We start from the raw sequence: 20,710 nt of genomic DNA on the forward strand, positions 1-20,710 counted from the left end.
CCAATAAGCATAAACTATATCTCATATCTGAAGCGAATTCCTTGTTATAGCCAAAAGCATTTCTTGCCTGTCTTATTCTGCTTTATCCAACTATAGGATGCCTAAATGTAGCCAAAAACAGGACATAATTCACATATAAAATTCCAAAATTGTACAATTTTATCTCAAATACACTAAATTCCACAAATTGCTTTGGTCGTCCTCCAACATGAAATTTAAGATTACCTACATGCAATTCTAGATGGAGCACTATACATCAGACCGTAACTTCCTGCTCCTAGGTAACGGGGCTCAGGGGGTGGAAACCTTCTTTCCATCACGCATACTTCCGGTTTTCGGTAATGGAGATTGGTAAAGACTTTCAGACCCATGTTCTTTAAAGAAACAAACAAACAACAAAAAAAATTGTTCATTCTTTTCATGCAAAAACTATAAAAGGCCTAAATTTATATTGTAAAGATAAATGGATCATAAGTATCCATGTTTTCTGTGTTAAGAAAGGGCTAAGAACTTACAAGTCAAGTTACCTTAATTTGACTTAGGGAAACCCCCAAATTTAGAGAAAAAATGATAATCGCTATGATTTATCTAGCACTTATTATGTGCTAGTATTTTCTAAGTGTTTTCCATTATTCTCCATTTCATCCTAAGTGAAAAATACTTATAAGATCAGCACTATCATTACCCTAATTAACATCTCACACACACGCACACACACACACACACACACACACACCCACCCACACACCATGGCACATAAATTGAAGAGCTGGAACTTGATAAAGTCTGTCTGATTCAATGCCTCTTTTCTTACACACTTGTGACATTAATTCTAGAGATTCTTTCATGGAAGGCTCAGCATATCTCATTGATGCCCTAGGGATATATGGAGTCCACAATGTCTTAGCCTCTTGATTTGACTATCTTTGCATAAGATTTATTGTATTTTTTTTTTTTTTTTGAGACGGAGTTTCGCTCTTGTTACCCAGGCTGGAGTGCAATGGCGCGATCTCGGCTCACCACAACCTCCACCTCCTGGGTTCAGGCAATTCTCCTGCCTCAGCCTCCTGAGTAGCTGGGATTACAGGCACGCGCCACCAAGCCCGGCTAATTTTTTGTATTTTTTTAGTAGAGACAGGGTTTCACCATGTTGACCAGGATGGTCTCGATCCCTTGACCTCGTGATCCACCCACCTCGGCCTCCCTAAGTGCTGGGATTACAGGCTTGAGCCACGGCGCCCGGCCAAGATTTATTGTATTAATTGAGACTGTCTTACTTTTTAAAATGAGGTTTCGTAATCATAGCTACATGATTTGTTTTCAGCAGAAAATTTAAAAATCAACAAAATGAATATCTCCTTTTTATAAGACAATTTCTGTATACTTTATTGGCAGATTACAACACGAATCTCAGAGTAGAGGAGGAAAACTACATAATTAACGAAACATTGATAAGAATTATGAATACTAAAATTTGAGATAAAATATTTTCCAAAATTCTTAGTGATCTTACCCTGACAATATTATAGATGTCTCCATCCCCATAGTTGCTTACAGGTGTGTAATACAAACCATTGTAGAACATATCCTTCTGAGGAACGCAAGGGTCTGCTTTGCCATCCTCAAGATTGAGGCCATGGTAGAAATAACCGAACAGCTCTATATTTGGAACCATGTTATACACCTATAAGAAAAAAATTACCCAATAATTTCAAGCACTTCTTTTAAAATTACAAAATTGATACATTTTGTACTGTATCATTTAATTCTTGTTATTTTCTTTAAAAGCCATCATATTTAATCCAGTATTTTCACATTAGCTCTTCCTTTTGAAAGAGCAAACCAGTTTTGTTTTAGGCAACTGATGTCACGTTCACAGAATTTCTCAGCTTAGGTGCAGGATTTAAGAGAGAATGTAAGAAAGCGATTGCCTGATGATTAATTAATCCAAGGCCTGTTTTACAGACAATCCATTAAATTATAACGCTAGAACTCTTAGGTATGGAGAATAAAGTTAGCTGCCTGATTTTAAATCTTCTTACATAGTCTTCCAAAGAAAACATAAAATCAACAAAGAGAACAAGTAATGATACTCATGAGTAACATCTTTGACATTACTACAATACAGAGAATACCATGATCTTCAAATTATTTTTTAGTAGAGAAACACCAAATTCCAACATAGCTTCTATTGCTGTTGCAGAGGGAGGGCTTAAGAGACTGCAGTAAAAAAGAAAGCAGAATGTCTTGGAGATACTAGAAGACACACATACCAAGTCAACTCCAGGTAAAAGAAAGTCTAGTGCTGCGCAGGGTAGTTCACACCTATAATCCCAGCACTTTGGAAGGCTGAGGCGGGTCAATCATGAGGTCAAGAAATCGAGACCATCCTGGCCAACATAGTGAAACCCTGTCTCTACTAAAAATGCAAAAATTAGCTGGGCATGGTGGCAGGCCCCTGTAATCTCAGCTGCTCAGGAGGCTGAGACAGGAGAGTTGCTTGAACCCAGGAGGCAGAAGTTGCCCTGAGCCAAGATCACGCCACAGCACCCTAGCTTGTCGACAGAGCAAGATTCTGTTTCAAAAAAAAAAAAAAAAAAAAAAAAAAAAAGAAAAAAAGAAAAAGAAAAGACAGTCTAGCATTGTATAAAAATACAAATCAAAGTCCTCGGACTCCACAGTTCCCAGTGTAGCATACAGGGAAAGGCTAGGCATGAATGGGCCTGGAAGTGGAAGCTTCCAAAAAACATGGCTAATGGGCAATAATGAGGTCACCAGAAGAGGTGGGCAGACCCTTGAAGACAGGGCATTTAAAGAAGGAAAAGATGTCATAGGATAAAATACCTCCCTTTGCCCTCATTTCCATCATCAGCATTTTAAAGATAATCCATTTTGCTAAAAAACAAACAAAAGCAGAAAGGGGACTCTTCACCTATGAACACTGCCCACAAAATATCAAGAACTAGAAAAAATCAACTCCATAGGAAGCTGCTGTAAGAGACAGTAGCAAACGCAAACCAACATATTTCATCTAATGAAACTGCTCCACTAAAGTCGCCAACGAAATAAATTAAATAAGTAAACAAAGAAAAGCCATGCCAAAATAATTTAACCTAAGTGAAATATTCTCAAGCCTGTATTTGGAGTATTTAAAAGGCACCATGAGTCAGAAATTCAATGAGGAAAAGATAGAAATTGACAAAAACCAAGAAGAAACAAAGTGGGAGTTTGCTGAATTCAGAAAAACTAGACAAAATTATAACATAAATAAACCAAAAAGTATAAGGATACCAAGAGAAAACAGTTCAGAGAAAACTTTAAAAGCATCATAGAGGCTGGGTGCAGTGGCTCACATCTGTAATCCCAGCACTTTGGGAGGCCGAGGCGGGTGCATCACCTCAGGTCAAGAGTTCAAGACCAGCCTGACCAAATGGTGAAACCCTGTCTCTACTAAAAATACAAAAATTCGCCGGGCTTGGTGGCGTGTGCTTGTAATCCCAGCTACTCAGGAGGCAGAGGCAGGAGAATCACTTGAACCCAGGAGACAGAGGTTGCAGTGAGTCGAAAAGGTGCCACTCCAGCCTAGGTGACAGAGCAAGACTCTGTCTCAAAAAAAAAAAACAAAAACAAAAACAAAAACAAAAAACAGCATAGAGGAAAAACAAAAGAATAAAATTGAGAAATAATGCATTAAAACAGGTCACAGACAAAGTGACTCAATTGGAAAGCGGGCAAAAATGATCCAACAATTGTACAGAGTATTTTTTAGAAAAAGAAAAATGGAAAGACTAATATTTACAAGTATACTTCAGGAGAAATATTTGAAAATAAAAGAAGATCTGAGTTTACATATTGCATGAGTCTGCTGTATACCCGGCAAAACTTCTACAGAATAATACATTCTTACCAAAACTATTAGATTAAAGGATAAAGGGGAAAAACATTCAAGGCCTTCAGACATAAAGATAAAGTAGCTCACAATGGAAAAAGAATTAGACTAATGTTAGACCTATTAAAAACCATATTCAAAGGAAGTTAATAACAGGGTAGCATTTTCAAAAAAAATTTAAATGTATAAACCAAAGATTTTACATACAAATACCTGTCCTTTATTTACTTTGAATATGAAAATTTCAGAGAATTCTATACTTATGTGATATTCTGAGGATTCAAGTAGAGAATGGGTTTTACTTTTTAAAATTTTTCATTTTTTCGTTTTTGAGATGGGGTCTCTCTCCCTTGCCCAGGCTGAAGCACGGCGGTGAGATAATCGTTCACGGCAGCCTCGGTCTCCCAGGGTCAAGCAATCTTCCCACCTCAGTCTCATGGAGAATGAACTTAATGTAACCAAAAGATGAATCAGAAAACGAGTAAAAGTTGGAGAATAGGAGGAACAAGAGAGAACGTCAGCATGCTATTTTCTGACAAAAAATAAAAGATACGACAATAAAATGAGAAAAGAGGGAGAGAGGCCGGGCGCGGTGGCTCAAGTCTGTAATCCCAGCACTTCGGGAGGCCGAGGCGGGTGGATCACGAGGTCAAGAGATCAAGACCATCCTGGTCAACATGGTGAAACCCCGTCTCTACTAAAAATACAAAAAATTAGCTGGGCATGGTGGCACGTGCCTGTAATCCCAACTACTTGGGAGGCTGAGGCAGGCTCCTGGGTAACAAGAGCGAAACTCTGTCTCAAAAAAAAAAAAAAAAAAAAAAAAAAAAAGAGAGAGAGAAAAGAGGGAGAGAAAAGTGGAAACTAGAGATGACTGACTGTTGTGTAGGTAGCAGGTAAGACTCAAAGATTCCTATTTAAAAAACTGATTAGATATTAAGGTTAAGCAAGAAAAAATGAGATTAGTATATTATAAAATATGTAAATATAAAAATAACCACTAAAATAAAAATTCAACCCAGACTAAATACTCAAAGAAGCTTTAAGTGAGATAACAACAAACAAACAAAAAGCTAAAGAAATAAAGTAACCTTAAATAGAATATGGAATTACAAGAAAAACAGTATGATAGAGCTGAGGCCTAACATATACGTCATATCAATGAAGTGAATAGACTGTTTTCACCTTTAAAATACAAAGACATGTATATTTAAAACAAAACCCAGTGCTGTACTTGATACAAAAGCTAAGTGAAGTACATGTTTCACAAGGTGAAATCCAAAGGGCAAACAGAGGAAAATAATAAGAATGCAAAGGCCGCAATCCTCCTGATATTGGAAATAGTAAAAGTAAGGCCAAAAGACACCAAACAAGATAGAAAAGAATATTCACTGCTAAAAGCTGCAATTCATAATAAAGGCGCAACAGTTACCACTATGCAGAAACTACAGGATATGCAAGAAGAAGCAGAGTACTGTTAGTCGAGTATTTTAAGACACTATTCAGCAGAAGAAGGTTAAGTAAATTTAAAAAAACTTAGTAAGAATACAAAGGAAAAAAATAATGCAATCTCGTGGATAGAAAACAAACTATTTGCAATAGCAAAGACCTGGAACCAACCCAAATGCCCATCAATGATAGACTGGTCAAAGAAAATGTGACACATATACCCCATGGAATACTATGCAGCCATAAAAAAGGATGAGTTCATGTTCTTTGTAGGGACATGGATAAATCTGGAAACCATCATTCTCCTCAAACTAACGCAAGAACAGAAAATCAAATACCGCATGTTCTTACTCATAGGCGGGTGTTGAACAATGAGAACACATGAGCACAGGGAGGGGAGCATCACACAGTGGGGTCTGTTGTGGGGGGCTAAGGGAGGGACAGCAGGGGATGGGGAGGTTGGGGAGGGATAACATGGGGAGGAATGCCAGATATAGGTGACGGGGATGGAGGCAGCAAACCACCTTGCCATGTATGTACCTATGCAACAATCCTGCATGATCTGCACATGTACCCCAGTACTTAAAGTATAATAAAACAAACAAACAAACAATGTCTTCTCAATATATGTAATATATTTGCAAAAACTCACTGTATATTTGGGCACAAAAATGTATCAGTAGAAGTATTGCCGACCATGAAGAACTTGAAATTTAAAAGAAAACTCTAAAATAAATTCCTTTTTATATGAAAATTATAAAATATTCCAGTAAGCAATTTTTCAGTGAAAAGGTTAATACAAACAGAAATTACAGAATTTCTGAAAAATAAAAATGGTGCAATTGCTGTGTATCAGATCTATGAGATACTTCAAAAGTAGAAATCATAGAAAAACTTATAGGCTTAAAAACATCGAACCCAATAAAATTAATTAATGAAAATGAAGTCAATTTCTAAATGTAAAAGCTAAAAATAACAACAAAATAAAGCAAAGGGAAGGAAATAATAAAGAGAAAAATAGAAATTAATGTGGTGGAGTATCAAAAAACCTTATATTACATTATATTAATAAATTAAAATTATATGTTTTTGGAAAACTCAGCAAAACAGGTAAACCATGAACTAATCTAACAAGAAAAAAAAGTAGCTATCTACTTAGGAACAAAAGAAAAAGCGACTTGTTGCATGACTCAGTTTTCAGCTTCATTGTTTTTTTCGGTTTGGAATCGTGAATTAGGGTCCCGAGTTCTTATTTTCTCTTCACACTAGACTGATGTATGTAATCTAGCCTCAAATGATTCAGAAAAAAATCGAAATGCCATAAACAGTGTGTGTGTGTGTGTGTGTGTGTGTGTGTGTGTGTGTGTGTGTCAAGTGGAGAGAGTGAGAGAGAAAACAAGTATTGCAAAATGTTAAAAAACTGTTGAATCAGGTCAAGGGTACATGGGAGTTCTCTGTTTCATTCTTGCACTTTTAAAAATTATTTAAAACTAAAAACTAAGATTACATAAGATAATACTAAAAAATAACATAAACTTATAGAATATAAATTGGAATTCACTCATTTATAGAACTTTACTTGATTTACACTATTAATATAGTTATCAATTATAAACAAGGGCAACTTCTTTTGGCTCTGATATATTCTGTGACCCTTAAAAATGCTTCTAGAATTTTCTTTTTGAGATCCCTTGATAGTCTTTTCTTGAGGCAGTTTTCCTAAGATCTTGCCACCTCTAACTGTAGGAAGAATGAGCAGAGCTATTTATTTGGAATCCATAAAACTCTCAGAGAACAAAAAATATGTGTCTGTGCATTTAAATATATATGTGTATATACACATATATACATATTCCTTTTTTTTTTTTTTTGAGACTGGGCCTCACTCTGTTACCCAGGATGGAGTGCAATGGCATGATCTTGGCTCACTGCAACTTCTGCCCCTACCAGGGTTCAAGGGATTCTCCCACCTCAATCTCCCAAGTTGCTGAGATCACACAAATAAACCACTGTGCCCAGCTCACTTTTTATATTTTTGGTAGAAACAGAGTCTCATCGTGTTGTGCAGGCTGGTGGTCCCAACCTCTTGAGCTCAAACAGTCTGCCCTTGGCCTCCCAAAGGGCTGGGATTACAGGCGTGAGCACAGCACACGACCATATTCCATATTTACAGATAAATTTGCCCTTTATTTGTTGATGCCTCCTCAGATTCTGAAAGCTTCTTAAAGTATTTTCACTCCCTGTAACAGAAAACTTAAATGTATTTATGTTTTGAATTGAGAAAAATATATGGTTTATATCGTGATTCATAGTTATTCAATATTACTATTGAATTCTATAATATTGTATTTAAAACTGAACTTACTATAGCATGTTGAAAGCAAAATACAAAACTGTATTTTTCAGTGGGATCTCAAGTTTGTAAAATATGTATGCCTTCAGAAAAGAGATTTTAAAAATTACAACAAAACTATAAAGACATCTAAGCATTAGGACTATGAATGATCTGAAAGATTTCCTTCTTCATGTTTTTGTGTACTTTGCACATTGTCTATAACATATAGGTATAATCTTAATCAGAAAAAAATAAATTACTGAATTAGACTTAAATATGATTATAAATTTCAATAGTTATTTATATGTAATTGTGTTAGAAAACAAGGGAAAATATCCAACAATTGCTAACCGAAATAAATTTGATGTGTACTTCTGGAATTCCAGGCCTTGAAATGTTTAAAAACATACAAGATCCATTAATAGGTAACAAGTTTACACTGAATCCAAGCATATCCTTGAACATAGAGATTTCATTTTATTTCAGGTTTCCACATCTATGATTACACCTATGATTTTAAAAAATCACAGCTCTAAAACTCGTAAACTGTTATAATTACTATCAAATTCTGTACTGTTATAAGCATGTTCTTAGGATAGCCAAGAGAAATAAGCATATAATCCATGAAGGAGCAAAGGAAGAAAACATTCAATATCTTCAACATGTTGCATCTCAAAAACATCATCTGAAGGGTAACACTTCTGGGAGTTCAGAGAAACAAGAGAAACAAGAGAGAGTCAGAGAGCTTACACTTTCAGCTGACAGCTGTTCTGATTCCAGTAGAACGATGCTCTTGTCCACTGCCCGGAGAGCACAGAGTGAGTCAGGGGCCGCTTGAAGATAAAGACTAGCATTGGAACCAGGGAGGCCCTGCTCTTTAGAGAACTTCATGCTAACCTAAAGTCAAGAGAAAAAAAAAAGAGATGAGAGTGGAGACGATTTTATATAAAGATGATCTGAATACATTTAATTGCTCCTGAAAAAATCCTCGTAGATTTCTGTACCCAGCCCACTCTCACCCTCAGCTCTCCTTGCAGGAGACCCCCTTCACCACCATGCTGCTGTCTCAGGATTTTCACTGCTGCCAAGGATCATGCATTCTATTTGGTGATTCCCTCATCCCCTAATAATTCAATTATGCCAACACTGAGTGTGAGTTTCTCACGTGACGGTGATAGTAGTCAGACGAGAAGACATCAGGGAACAAACTGTTCCCAACATCACCTTGTGTTTAAAGCACTTGTCAATCTGGAATCGGATACTGTCAGCCACAATTTCCCCACTGGGGTGAAGGGTGTAGACAAACAAGACAGCCGCAGGAGCCAGATCAGCACTGATGCTGACTGGGAATGAGAAGTTTCCATTCCAGGCTGTGTAAACAGGAGACGAACAGATAAAATGCTGAAAGTTTCCTGGACCACTGGTATACTTAGATGAAAGAGAATGGCTCATGGACAGAAAGAGCAAATTGGGCTTTGTTTTCAAGGCAAATAAATCAAATAATAGGAAGTACCTATAAAATAAAGAAGACTGCATGATTTAGATAATAACAATACACTGGGATTTTGAACATCACTTTTCTAATGTACTCAGTGACCTGACAATGAAAGAAACAGAACTCTCCTTCATCAAGACATTTAGTAGCTCACCTCAGGCTGTGCTAACTATTCTCTTCATCTGCAAATTTAAATAAGTGCTCATTCTGACTTCTTTTCACTATATATATTCGTATGTCTAATATACATGCATGTGTAATATACACATATACAAATATTAGATTCTTATAAGAGTGCAAACCCTACTGTGAACTTCACATGTGAGGGATCTAGGTTGTGTGCCCCTTATGAGAATCTAATGCCTGATGATCTTTCAAATATATATATTTGTGTGTTACATATGTATACGTTTGTATGTGTAAATGTTATATGTATTTTATATATGTATATATGTACATTTTTAACATATATCAACATATTTTCTTTATATATAATTTCTCTATATATAATTTGTATATGTAAATGTTATATATATTTTATATATGTATATATGTATATTTTTATCATATATATCAACATATTTTCTTTATATATAATTTCTATACATATAATTTGTATATGTAAATGTTATATATATTTTATATATGTATATATGTATATTTTAAACATATATATCAACATATTTTCTTTCTATATAATTTCTATATATATAAAATTTCTATATTTCCTTAAGAAAAAATGTAGGTAGAGTACATATTTTAAAATAAGTATATTACATATACCTTTGTTTTGGATATCCTTTCGTCCACTGAGTAAGATAGCTCCTTTTGCCATCAGCTGTGCAGAACAAAGAAAACATAACATGCAATATAGTTCCTAATATTCTCATATTGTGATTAGGGAATTTATTACTTAGTGGTAATTCTGTTCCATAAGATAGGGCAGCTTCCGCAAGCAAATATTAAAAATTAACTTTGCATAGGAGCAGAGAAGGTGACTAAAATGATTGAGATTTTATTACGTACTGGGAACCTTGTGAACTATGTGCAATGCACTGTGCAAAGTGGCACATAAAGCTCTGAAATTGTCAAGACTGTCTGGTTTCAAATATGCCTTCGCCTGCTCATTAACTCTGTGACTTGAGACATGGTGTTTTCGCCTGTTTGCCTCTGTTCCATTATCTGTAAAATGGAGTTATCTATAAGGCTGATTAAATGAGTTATCACATACACAATCCTTATAACAGTGCCTTACACAGAACCCTTACCCTAAGAGGTAAGTTTGACAATCTCCAATTACAATGTACACTTGAGGAAACCAAGAATTAAAGAGTTGAAACGATCTGGTCAAGATGCACTAATTTACATGCTAACTAGGAGAGAGTGGGGAAGTTAAGTTAATGTCTTAATTTCCAAGTCAGTGTCTTTTCACTCCTCAACAGGCCTTAGCGCAGAAGGCCCCAGTTCCCAGGCTGTGTACCAGTAGGTACCTGTCCATGGGCTGTTAGGTACTGGGTCACATAGCAGGAGGTGAGTGGTGTGGTGAGCAAGCATTACCACCTGAGCCCCGGTCAGATCAGCAGAGGTATTAGATTCTTATAGGAGTGCAAACTCTATCGTGAACTGTACATGGGAGGGATCTGGGCTGCATACTCCTTATAAGAATCTAATGCCTGATGATCTGTCACTGTTTCCCGTCACCCCCAGATGAGACCACCTAGCTGCAGGAAAACAAGCTCAGTGTTCTCACTGATTCTACATTATGGTGAGTATGTAATAATTATAGAAATAAAGTGCCCAATAAATGTAATATGCTTGAACCATCGTGAAGCCATCCCCCCGTCCCCACCCCATCTGTGGAAAAATTGTCTTCCATGAAACCAGTCAGTTCCTGGTGCCAAAAACATCGGTGGCTCCTCCGTAGAGAGACAAAGTGGACAGAATCAAGAGAATGAAGTCTTTTTACTGCTTATCAAAATGAGCTTTCCACCTTACTTTCTGGCATCTGCCCAATATTTTACTATTACAGAGGGTCGTAAATACCTGCTATGAGTTACATTTGAATGCTTAAACAAGCAGACTCTGAATAGGAAGTTCTTCAACCTTAGGGAAACTTCAGTTCCCTTAGATCATTTTGTGTTTGTTTGTTGTTGTTAATGGACCGAAGAGTATTCACTAGCAGAGTGAGAAGGCTGCCCTCACTCTGGTCACCATGGAATGGCTGATGCATGCTTTCTGAGCTGTGCTAGGCTAAGTAGATGTACAACTGAACAGAATTCCAGGAACCCACTGACCAAGACTCACCAAATAGAAGAAGTTTACACTGGAGTCATCCTTATACGCTTCACTGTTTAGGGCGTAATGCACAGTAACAACCTTCTGTTGATTACATTCAAGCCGCTTTGGCTCAGGAACAATCTTCAGGAAGCTGTTGGTTCGGGAGTAAAAGCGTGAGACTAAGAAGTGAGCATCCAAGTACTGAGGCGTCAACCAGCTGGGAAGATAGCAGCTCTTAGGTCGAATATACGTGGCCTGAGAAGACAAAAGAAAGTGAAGGGTCTTAGAGCTATCACGACATCCGAGGACAGTTGTTACCGCAGAATGGAGGTTTCTCAACTCTTCAGAACAGGGAGGAATCTCAACTTGTGGCTGACTTTTTAATGTTAACTTAATGGAATCAAAATAATAATAGCACTCTGCTCTTTGTATACGAACCATGACCATGAAAGATTGTGTAAATATTTCATTAGACTGACGGAGAATTATTGTGTTCTTTATTCTTTCACTGAAGCCACAGGATTGGGCTTGAGCTCTGTTTCTTTCAGTTACATGTGAGCACTGAAAATTGTTGAACTGTGAAATTCTGTTTAAGCATCATAAAATAAAGAGAAAACATAGGATCTTCCCTATCTATGCATAAAATGATCTGAGTAAGAAAGCCAAATCATCATCAGGAGCTACTTCTTGTTTCCTGGAGGAAAATATTAATTGTTAGAGAATGTATAACAACTGTAATACACCTTTAGCTTCTTGTCCTCTTGAACAAGTATTCTCATATATTATTTAGTGAACAAGCAAATTATATAAAGCAAGCTACATTTTAAATTTTTATTAAAATATATGCTGCATACAAGTTATCTCTTAAGATATTCTTAATGTTTAATATTTCTGACATCCAAATCCTCTGTGGGATGTCTAATGGTCTTCCTCTATTCTTTGATGTCTTACTTTTAGATTGAACTCTGGATCAAATATGTCTGAAGTGTTGATGGAAAATTGAGCTTCGCCATTCTCATCTGTAGTGTAATTTCCTATAAATTCATCATTGAGCTCCAGTTGCAACAACTTATTCACCATAGGTACATTATCGGGACCCAAAAATTTAAGCTGTACAAGAAAAGAATAATAATATGATGTAAAACACAAAATGTTCACGTTTTCATAGGGAAATTTTTCTACTCATAAATGTGATCCCTTGTTATTTTCTTAAATTCCAACAGACAGAAAGAGGTTCTACTAAATACATAGATATGTAATATAAAGTATGGAAACAAGTATAATATTATCTATTGCTTCTTTCAGTCTAGGACATTTCTAGCACTTCAGACATAGTAATGCTTAAAATGTATTACAAAAGCAGGAAAAAAAGTGACCAGAAATTTTCAAAGGGCAATCTATGATCCAAGAAAATGAAATGGAAATACGTATTCTTTAGTCAAACCTACAGTTCCAAAATAAGAAATCCCTCTTCTATAGAAAGTATCCATGTTCTCAAAGTTCACAGTTCCAAGCAATTGAGTGATAAAAACTGAGGTCATCTCACTGATCTGCACACCTGTAAGAAATGATGAACACAGCAGAGTGAACCATATCTAGCTAAGTCACCATGCACAGCAATATAAGTGTGACCAGCTTGCCCAGTGTGAATAGCATCATGATATGGATCGGGTATGTTCATATAGAGCACTTTACAATGGCATAATCCCGGCAGGGTGCGGTGGCTCACGCCTGTAATCCCAGCACTTCGGGAGGCTGAGGCGGGTGGATCACGAGGTCAAGAGATCAAGACCATCCTGGCCAACATGGTGAAACTCTGTCTCTACTAAAAATACAAAAAAATTAGCTGGGTGTGGTGGCACGTGCCTGTAGTCCCAGCTACTCGGGAGGCTGAGGCAGGAGAATTGCTTGAACCCGGGAGATGGAGGTTGCAGTGAGCCAAGGTCGCGCCACTGCACTCCAGCCAGGCACCTGGTGACAGAGTAAGACTCTGTCTCAAAAACAAACAAACAAACAAACAAACAAAATCCATGGCATAATCCCAATCCCTTTTTAAACAACAAGAAATAATTAGTAAACAGGAAATAATTAGTAGTTAATTAGTAGTAAATTAACTACTAAGTAGTTAATTTTCCATTCCAAATTAAATAATTTTATCTCTTTCCCCCTTCTTTCATTCTTATTTTTGAGACTGAGTCTCACTTTCTTGCCCAGGCTGGAGTGCAATGGTGTGATCTCAGCTTACTGCAACCTCTGCCTCCCAGGTTCAAGCAATTCTTCTCCCGCCTCAGCCTCCCAAGTAGCTGAGATTACAGGCACTCGCCATCATATCCGGCTAATTTTTTGTATTTTTGTAGAGATGGGGTTTCACCATGTTGGCCAGGCCGATCTTGAACTCTTGATCTCAGGTGATCCACCTGCCTCGGCCTCCCAAAGTGCTGGATTACAGCCATGAGCCACTGTGCTCAGCCCCTTCTTTCATTCTTTTAACAAATACTTAATGAACACTCACTATGCATGATCTTTTAAAATTTTTAGTAATAATTTTTGCACTTGCCACGATTCCCGGTTTCATTAAATTAGAAATAATTAATCTGAATTCTGTACCTAGTGCTAACTCAACAAGCTTCTTCCAATGAATTGCCAGATATCCCCAGGTCATCTAAAAAATGCAATCATTACCTGTCCCAAATTCTGTAACAATTGCGGTGACATGAAATGTCATGAATAATCCGGTACGGTAGAGTTGGAAGACTCTTGTATTTACAATTTGAGAAACGCAACCATTTTCCAACTGAAAAATAAAGAGAAGGCATAATTTAAAAGTTAGTGTTCCAAGAGGTTTTTTTTTTTTTAAGTGTCTTTTAAAAATACAGTTTTCACACAAATATATTAACATCCCTGCTCCGTGCCATGGCTCTACCTCATAAACTTGTTGAAATGGCCAAAGAATTAAAGGAGAAGGAGGAGGCGAATATTTACATCAGCATTTTACATAAGGTAAGGAGGTAAGCTGTATTTTACAGATTTCAAGGAAATTCTCCTGGAAACATTGCATATGGAAAGAGATTAAAGGATGGAAATGAAGCTGAGTGGTATTTTGAAAGGAAAGGAAATTCAGGACCCCCAAATCACTAAACTGAAAAGAAAGGGCAATGGGAACTGCTGGGCAAATCTGTCTCCCATTTTATTCCTAAACAAGGTAGCTATGGAGATAGAAACTGCATACCTCCCTCACAATTCGTCCGCAAGAATTTCCTTGTGGGCCTCAGTAACTTTTCCTTAAAAAAGTTCTTTGGAAATTCACCCTGGTAATATAAATTCATAGCTTATCTTCAGAGGTTTGGGACAAAGGACAGAACTCAAAGTCATGCTTCTGCTTACCTCAGACAAATGCTTCCTCTGCCCTATAGTTTACGTAAAAATGCAGATTTACTGAGCCAGACTAAGGCATAAGTGATTATTCCTCTATCCTCCTTTCACACGTAAATTGTCTATTCAGCAAAAGGCTGATCAAAGACTTACTCCTTTTTTTCCCTTAGAGTCTTACTGTATTGTCCAGGCTAGGGCGCAATAGCACAATCTTGGCTCACTGCAACCTCCGCCTCCCAGGTTCAAGCGATTCTCCTGCCTCAGCCTTCTGAGTAGCTGGAATTACAGGCGCCTGCAACCATGCCCGGCTAATTTTTGTAGTTTCAGTAGAGACAGGGTTTCAGCATGTTGGCCAGGCTGATCTCAAACTCCTGACCTCATGTAATCCATCTGCCTCTGCCTCCCAAAGTGCTGGGATTACAGGCGTGAATCGCTGGGTCTGGCCTCAAAGACTTCATTATGCAACTGTTTGTCTCTTATCTACCTATGACCTGGAAGCCCCCCAATTTTTAGATCGTCCTGCCTTTCTGGACCCAACCAATGTACATCTTACACATGTTTGTTGATGGCTCACATCTCCCTGAAATGTATAAAAGCAAACTGTACCCCAACCACATTGGGCACGTGTCAGTAGGATGTTTTGAGGCTGTGTCATGGGTACATCCTTAATCTTGGCAAAAATACACTTTCTGGATTGATTGAATCTGCCTCAGATACTTTTGGTTCACAGTATTTTAAGAGGAATAAATTATAATCATCTAGAAAGGCGCTAAAACAGATGGAACAAAAGTGATCAGCAAATGTGTAACAACAAAACAAACACTTTTTCAGGTAAACTGCTTATTTGAAATAAGAAAAAAGCCTATAGATAATCTATCATCAGTAGCATCAATAATAGAGAAATATGGATATAGTTATATTTTACAACAAAGTGTTTATTAATTTCAAGTTTAAAATGTTATAAGGATATGTAAGTTTATTTGATACTCAGAACTATCATATGAGCTAGGTACTGTTATTATCTTATTATATAGATGAATAAACTAAAACAGTTACGTCATGTAACTTGTCCAACATCACACAGCTAAAAGATGGTAGAGCTAAGTAGCTGCTCTGATTCCAGAGTATGTGCTTCTCAATTTTAAATTACCAACTATTACATCAACAACAAAAGCAATTTTACTGTCTAATTATAATACAGTCAAATTAAAATGAAGTAATAGAAAGTGACCAGAAGAACCTTAATTATTTTAAAAATAAGAGAAAAATCTATTTTTCAGGAATACTTGAATCAAAGAGAAAATAAACCAACAAAGTAAACCAATAAGAATCCAGATATTAGAATAATGAAAAAAATGCTTTGCATCAAAATCAATGGTGTTCAGCTGTAGCTAAGAAAAATGTGGCTGGGCGCGGTGGCTCAAGCCTGTAATCCCAGCACTTTGGGAGGCCGAGGCGGGTGGATCACAAGGTCAAGAGATGGAGACCATCCTGGGCAACATGGTGAAACCCCATCTCTACTAAAACACCAGAAAATTAGCTGGGTGTGGTGGCATGCGTCTGTGGTCCCAGCTACTTGTGAGGCTGAGGCAGGAGAATTGCTTGAACCCAGGAGGTGGAGGTTGCAGTGAGCCGAGATTGTGCCATTGCACTCCAGCCTAGCGCCTGGCAACAGAGTGAGACTCTGTCACAAAAAAAAAAAAAAAGAAAAATGTAAATAATTTATTTTATGTTTATTATTTTTATTTCTTTTACTAAAAGAGATTTTAAAATGTAAAATAAATTATTTTATTAAATAAGCACAGAATGTGCTTGTTATGAAAAGAAATAAAAAATGTAAAATAAATTACTTAGGAACAAAAAATAAATGTAAGACAGAAAATCGTAAAATTTTTTACATTTTTTATTTCTATTAGTAATAAGCACTGAATATAGTAATAAGCACTGAATATAGTATGATATATATAATATTACTAAATACAAATAAATTACTGAATATAGTAATGACCCTCCCTCCTTGGCCTTCCAAAATGCTCCCATTAGCAGTGTGAGCCACTGCTCCTAGCTTTCACCAGATTGTTTATTGATTTTTTTTCACACGAAGGTAAAAAACAAACCATTAGCTGAGAGTACATCCATCATTGAGTAAACTGGTTGACTGAACTCTGTCAGAACCACCCAATGGAAGAATATACCGCTGACATGGGAGAATTCCACTCCACTTTTCTTTACCTGCATTTCCTATACAAAGGTAGGATTCTGCTTGTCTTTGTCAAGTTATCGACATTTACCTAGAAAATGTTCACTAAACTTGATGAGTAACTTTAGGACAATTGGAAGTAAAATATGAACTATGTGGCGTACACAGCTTCACTTTAGGGAGTCAAAAGACAATCTCAAAAGAGATAGGAAGAGTTGCTCACTGAAGGTTAGGATGCTACAGGTAGAGAGAGCAAATGATGACTTCAGATATAAACCGCAAGTCCAAATTAACATAGTGGGTGCTCTGATTGTAGATGATTGCAAATAAGCTGTTTCCATTAAAAAAAAAATCCAGGTGACATGGAGAGTAATATCACAGATTCATTTAAAGGATGATTAATGATTCTCCAAAGGACAATCAGGGAGGCTACCTTGCCAGTATATAAAACAATATAGCCAAGGATACCTTTCAGATTCTAAAAATCCCATGAATCTATAGGTGAATAACAATTTACATGGCCTATGGAATAAAAGACTACGTTAAGCACTGTATTTTCTTTTCTTTCTTCACTTTATTTAGTTGCGACCTCCCTTATCAATAAAATGAAAACAGTATTATTAAACCCCTCTTATAAATGAAATCAAAGAAACAATAAGAATGAAAAATGAGTGAGAACTTTTTTTTATATAGTAAAAATCATGGCCTGTACCTGTGCAGCAAATTGCTCACATATTTCATTGTCATTTTTCTCACAATTGCTTGAAGAATAATACTCTCTGCACACCCGGATTTGTGTTTTCCCTTGTACAGGCTGGCCAAAGGTGTACCTAATGGGGGAAGGTGTAGTTATGATTACAGATAAGCAATATCATAGCAATATTTTATGATCTTCTTCAGAAATTATATAGAAAATCTCTAAACCATGAGTAACCCAGTCTGATCAAATTGAATGAGGAATTCTCACCTATTGGTGAGAATTCAGGTTCTCTACAGAATTCAGGTTAAACTCCTGACAGATTAACCTGAATTCTGTTTAACCTGAATTCTGTAGGGAATTCAGGTTATACAGAATTCAGGTTAATCTCTTAGGAGGATTTGGCTGCTTTTTAAGAAATCAAATTCAGGGAAAGACAGAATCTAAAAGAATCTAAAATCTCATTGAATATTTAAGTATTACATTGAGTTTTAAAAAATATTTTGTAATCTTACAGAAACATCATAACATTGTAGCACTTTCCTTTTCATTGGAAAAATATGTGTATATGAAACTTGCATTATTCAGGATCTTGAAATATTTCCAGATTATTTTCAACACCAGTTTTTATTTACCACTCAGTACATATAAAGGCTATGGGGCTTGGCATGAACTCATTATGCTTTGACCAAAAATATAATACCTTACGGGGTGGGGCTGAGTGGCTTGTTTTCTCCTAAAATACAACCACTACAACACAAGATTTGTAAAGGTTCAACCAAAGGCGAATCCAGCCAACTGGAGTTTTTTGTTGTTGTTAATAGATAGCTAATGTAAAACTAGCATATAATAAAACTAAATACTATTTTCACAGATTATAAGACGTTTTTCTAATTGCCGGACACTGATATATATCATTGATTTTTCCCAGTGACCCTGATTTGGAAAATGAGGTCAAGTGACTTACTTCTCCACATTGTAATTGATGAAATTAGAATTCGAACTCAGATCTGCCTCACTCCATAGCCTGTGTTTTCTTCCCACTCATCTCTTTCCCTTTCTATAAAAATTCGTAACACTTTTGAGATTCTGAGTCAATTCACATCACTAAAATCATGTGTCAGGTTTCATGGTTATGTAAAGGCGAGACTTAGATCTGGCCACACATACCATACCTGAACATTTCTTCTTATTTCTACTTCGTGTCTTTTATTTATAAAATGAAACTCTTATTGTAGTATTATCTATGAGCTAACATATGTCCATAAGACATGTAGGTTAAATTTTTAAATAGGGGAGAATAAACATTCTCCCTTTGTTTGTGATTTGAAAAGCTTTCCATGAATGCTAATGCAGTGTATTGAAATCTTTTTGCCTGTAGGTAAATTTTCTTCCCTTTTAAAAGCCTAAGTCATCTCTGAGTTTGTTTGCTAAAATAATCTCATTTTTCTTGTTTTCTCCAGCCATTCTAAGCTAAATTCCAGAAAGTACTAAAGAAACAGACACAGTATCATATAATTTGAAACAGTATACAATTGATGTGAATTTTCTAGGCACAATGCTCTCACAGTCTGCCCAGAAATAACTTTGTAGCAAGCACAGCTTCAGTCTAGCTGCCTGGCTTCCCCGCAGGACATTATTATTGCTCATACTGAGTTACTCCTTAATGTAAATCTACCCAGAATACAATATTAAAGAAATTTCCAGAAATCAGGATCATGGATTATGTCCTTAACACCTGGCATAGCGCTAAGGAACTGCCAGTTCTCTGTCAGCATTTGGTTGGCAAGTCTTTTTCAAAGGCCATAGCTGAGAAACATTTCACTCCCCCAATCAATGTGTTGTCATTTTTTTTTCTCCCCATACTATTGTGCAGATACATAAACGAGATGTTAATGCCGTTGAAAGCTCTGGCTTTGTGTATGGTTTTTCCAGTGAGGCTCGTTTAGGACTCTAGATTTCTTCCATCTTATACTTATCACCTCCTCATTTTTAACATAAATGATCTACGGTCTCTCATTTAGTATGTACATTACATTCTGGCATTTTTGAACTACTCTTCATTAAAACTCAGAAAAAGTTTATAATCATTTCCTAAAGTCAAAAGATTTTACATGCTATTGATAATAAAAAAAAATGTTGAAAACTGGTTTCTAAGATTCACTGGGGCGTCAAAGGCATCTTTAAGAACTATCCTTGCATATTCATTAGCCTGCCTTTAACCTCTGTATCTTTAATAGACCGCTGAAAATACTCAAAGGTGAGTAATTTTCATGTCATAGGGTATTTAACAAATACGGCGAATTATTTAAATTGTGAACTGTTTTTATGCAGTACGTGAGAGTTACTGATGAGGAGAGTGGCTTTGAAGCTGAACAGCCTGGGTCTAAATCCCAGTTCTGCCATCAACAAGGTCCGTTACTGTTTTAGTTATTCTGATTCTCTGTGTCTTACTATCTTTCTTTATAAAATAGAGATGGTCCTATCTCCTAGCACTTTTGTAATGATGTACACAGAGCTTAACAAACTAGTTGACATTCCAAAGTGTTAGCTGCTGGTTTTCCTTTTCTTTTCTTTTCTTTTTTCTCACGAGATGGAGTTTCACTCAGTCGCCCAGGCTGGAGTGCAATGGCGCGATCTCGGCTCACCGCAACCTCCGCCTCCTGGGTTCAAGCAATTCTCCTGCCTCAGCCTCTCAAGTAGCTGGGACTACAGACATGCACCACCATGCTCAGCTAATTTTTTGTATTTTTAGAAGAGACGGGGTTTCACCATATTGGCCAGACTGGTCTCAAACTCCTGACCTTGGGTGATCCACCTGCATCAGCCTCCCAAAATGCTGGGATACAGGCGTGAGCCACCGCACCTGGTCGACTGTTTTAAAATTATTATCAGAAATTTGAGAAAAGGCACTAAAAGAATAATTTTTCAAAAACAAAATACAAATTTCTGAAATTTCGTAGAATTTTTTTTTTTTTTTTTTTTTTTTTTTTTTT

General features: G+C 36.6%; 1 protein-coding gene across 1 annotated transcript in view; it reads right to left on the reverse strand.

Annotated features, from left to right (window-relative positions):
• Nucleotides 1-20,710, reverse strand: part of LOC101038219 (ovostatin homolog 2-like) — a 61,367-nt gene that overhangs the window by 24,314 nt on the left and 16,343 nt on the right. The window contains exons 8-16 of the mRNA XM_074403478.1: nucleotides 17,730-17,847; nucleotides 14,119-14,239; nucleotides 12,894-13,003; nucleotides 12,397-12,555; nucleotides 11,459-11,700; nucleotides 8,898-9,093; nucleotides 8,424-8,570; nucleotides 1,514-1,684; nucleotides 226-374 (exon numbers count right to left, since the gene is read on the reverse strand). Coding sequence (XP_074259579.1) covers nucleotides 226-374; nucleotides 1,514-1,684; nucleotides 8,424-8,570; nucleotides 8,898-9,093; nucleotides 11,459-11,700; nucleotides 12,397-12,555; nucleotides 12,894-13,003; nucleotides 14,119-14,239; nucleotides 17,730-17,847 — 1,413 coding nt within the window. The remainder of the gene's footprint in view (nucleotides 1-225; nucleotides 375-1,513; nucleotides 1,685-8,423; nucleotides 8,571-8,897; nucleotides 9,094-11,458; nucleotides 11,701-12,396; nucleotides 12,556-12,893; nucleotides 13,004-14,118; nucleotides 14,240-17,729; nucleotides 17,848-20,710) is intronic.

The sequence above is a fragment of the Saimiri boliviensis genome, chromosome 7, assembly GCF_048565385.1.
Source record: "Saimiri boliviensis isolate mSaiBol1 chromosome 7, mSaiBol1.pri, whole genome shotgun sequence".
NCBI lineage: Eukaryota > Metazoa > Chordata > Mammalia > Primates > Cebidae > Saimiri > Saimiri boliviensis.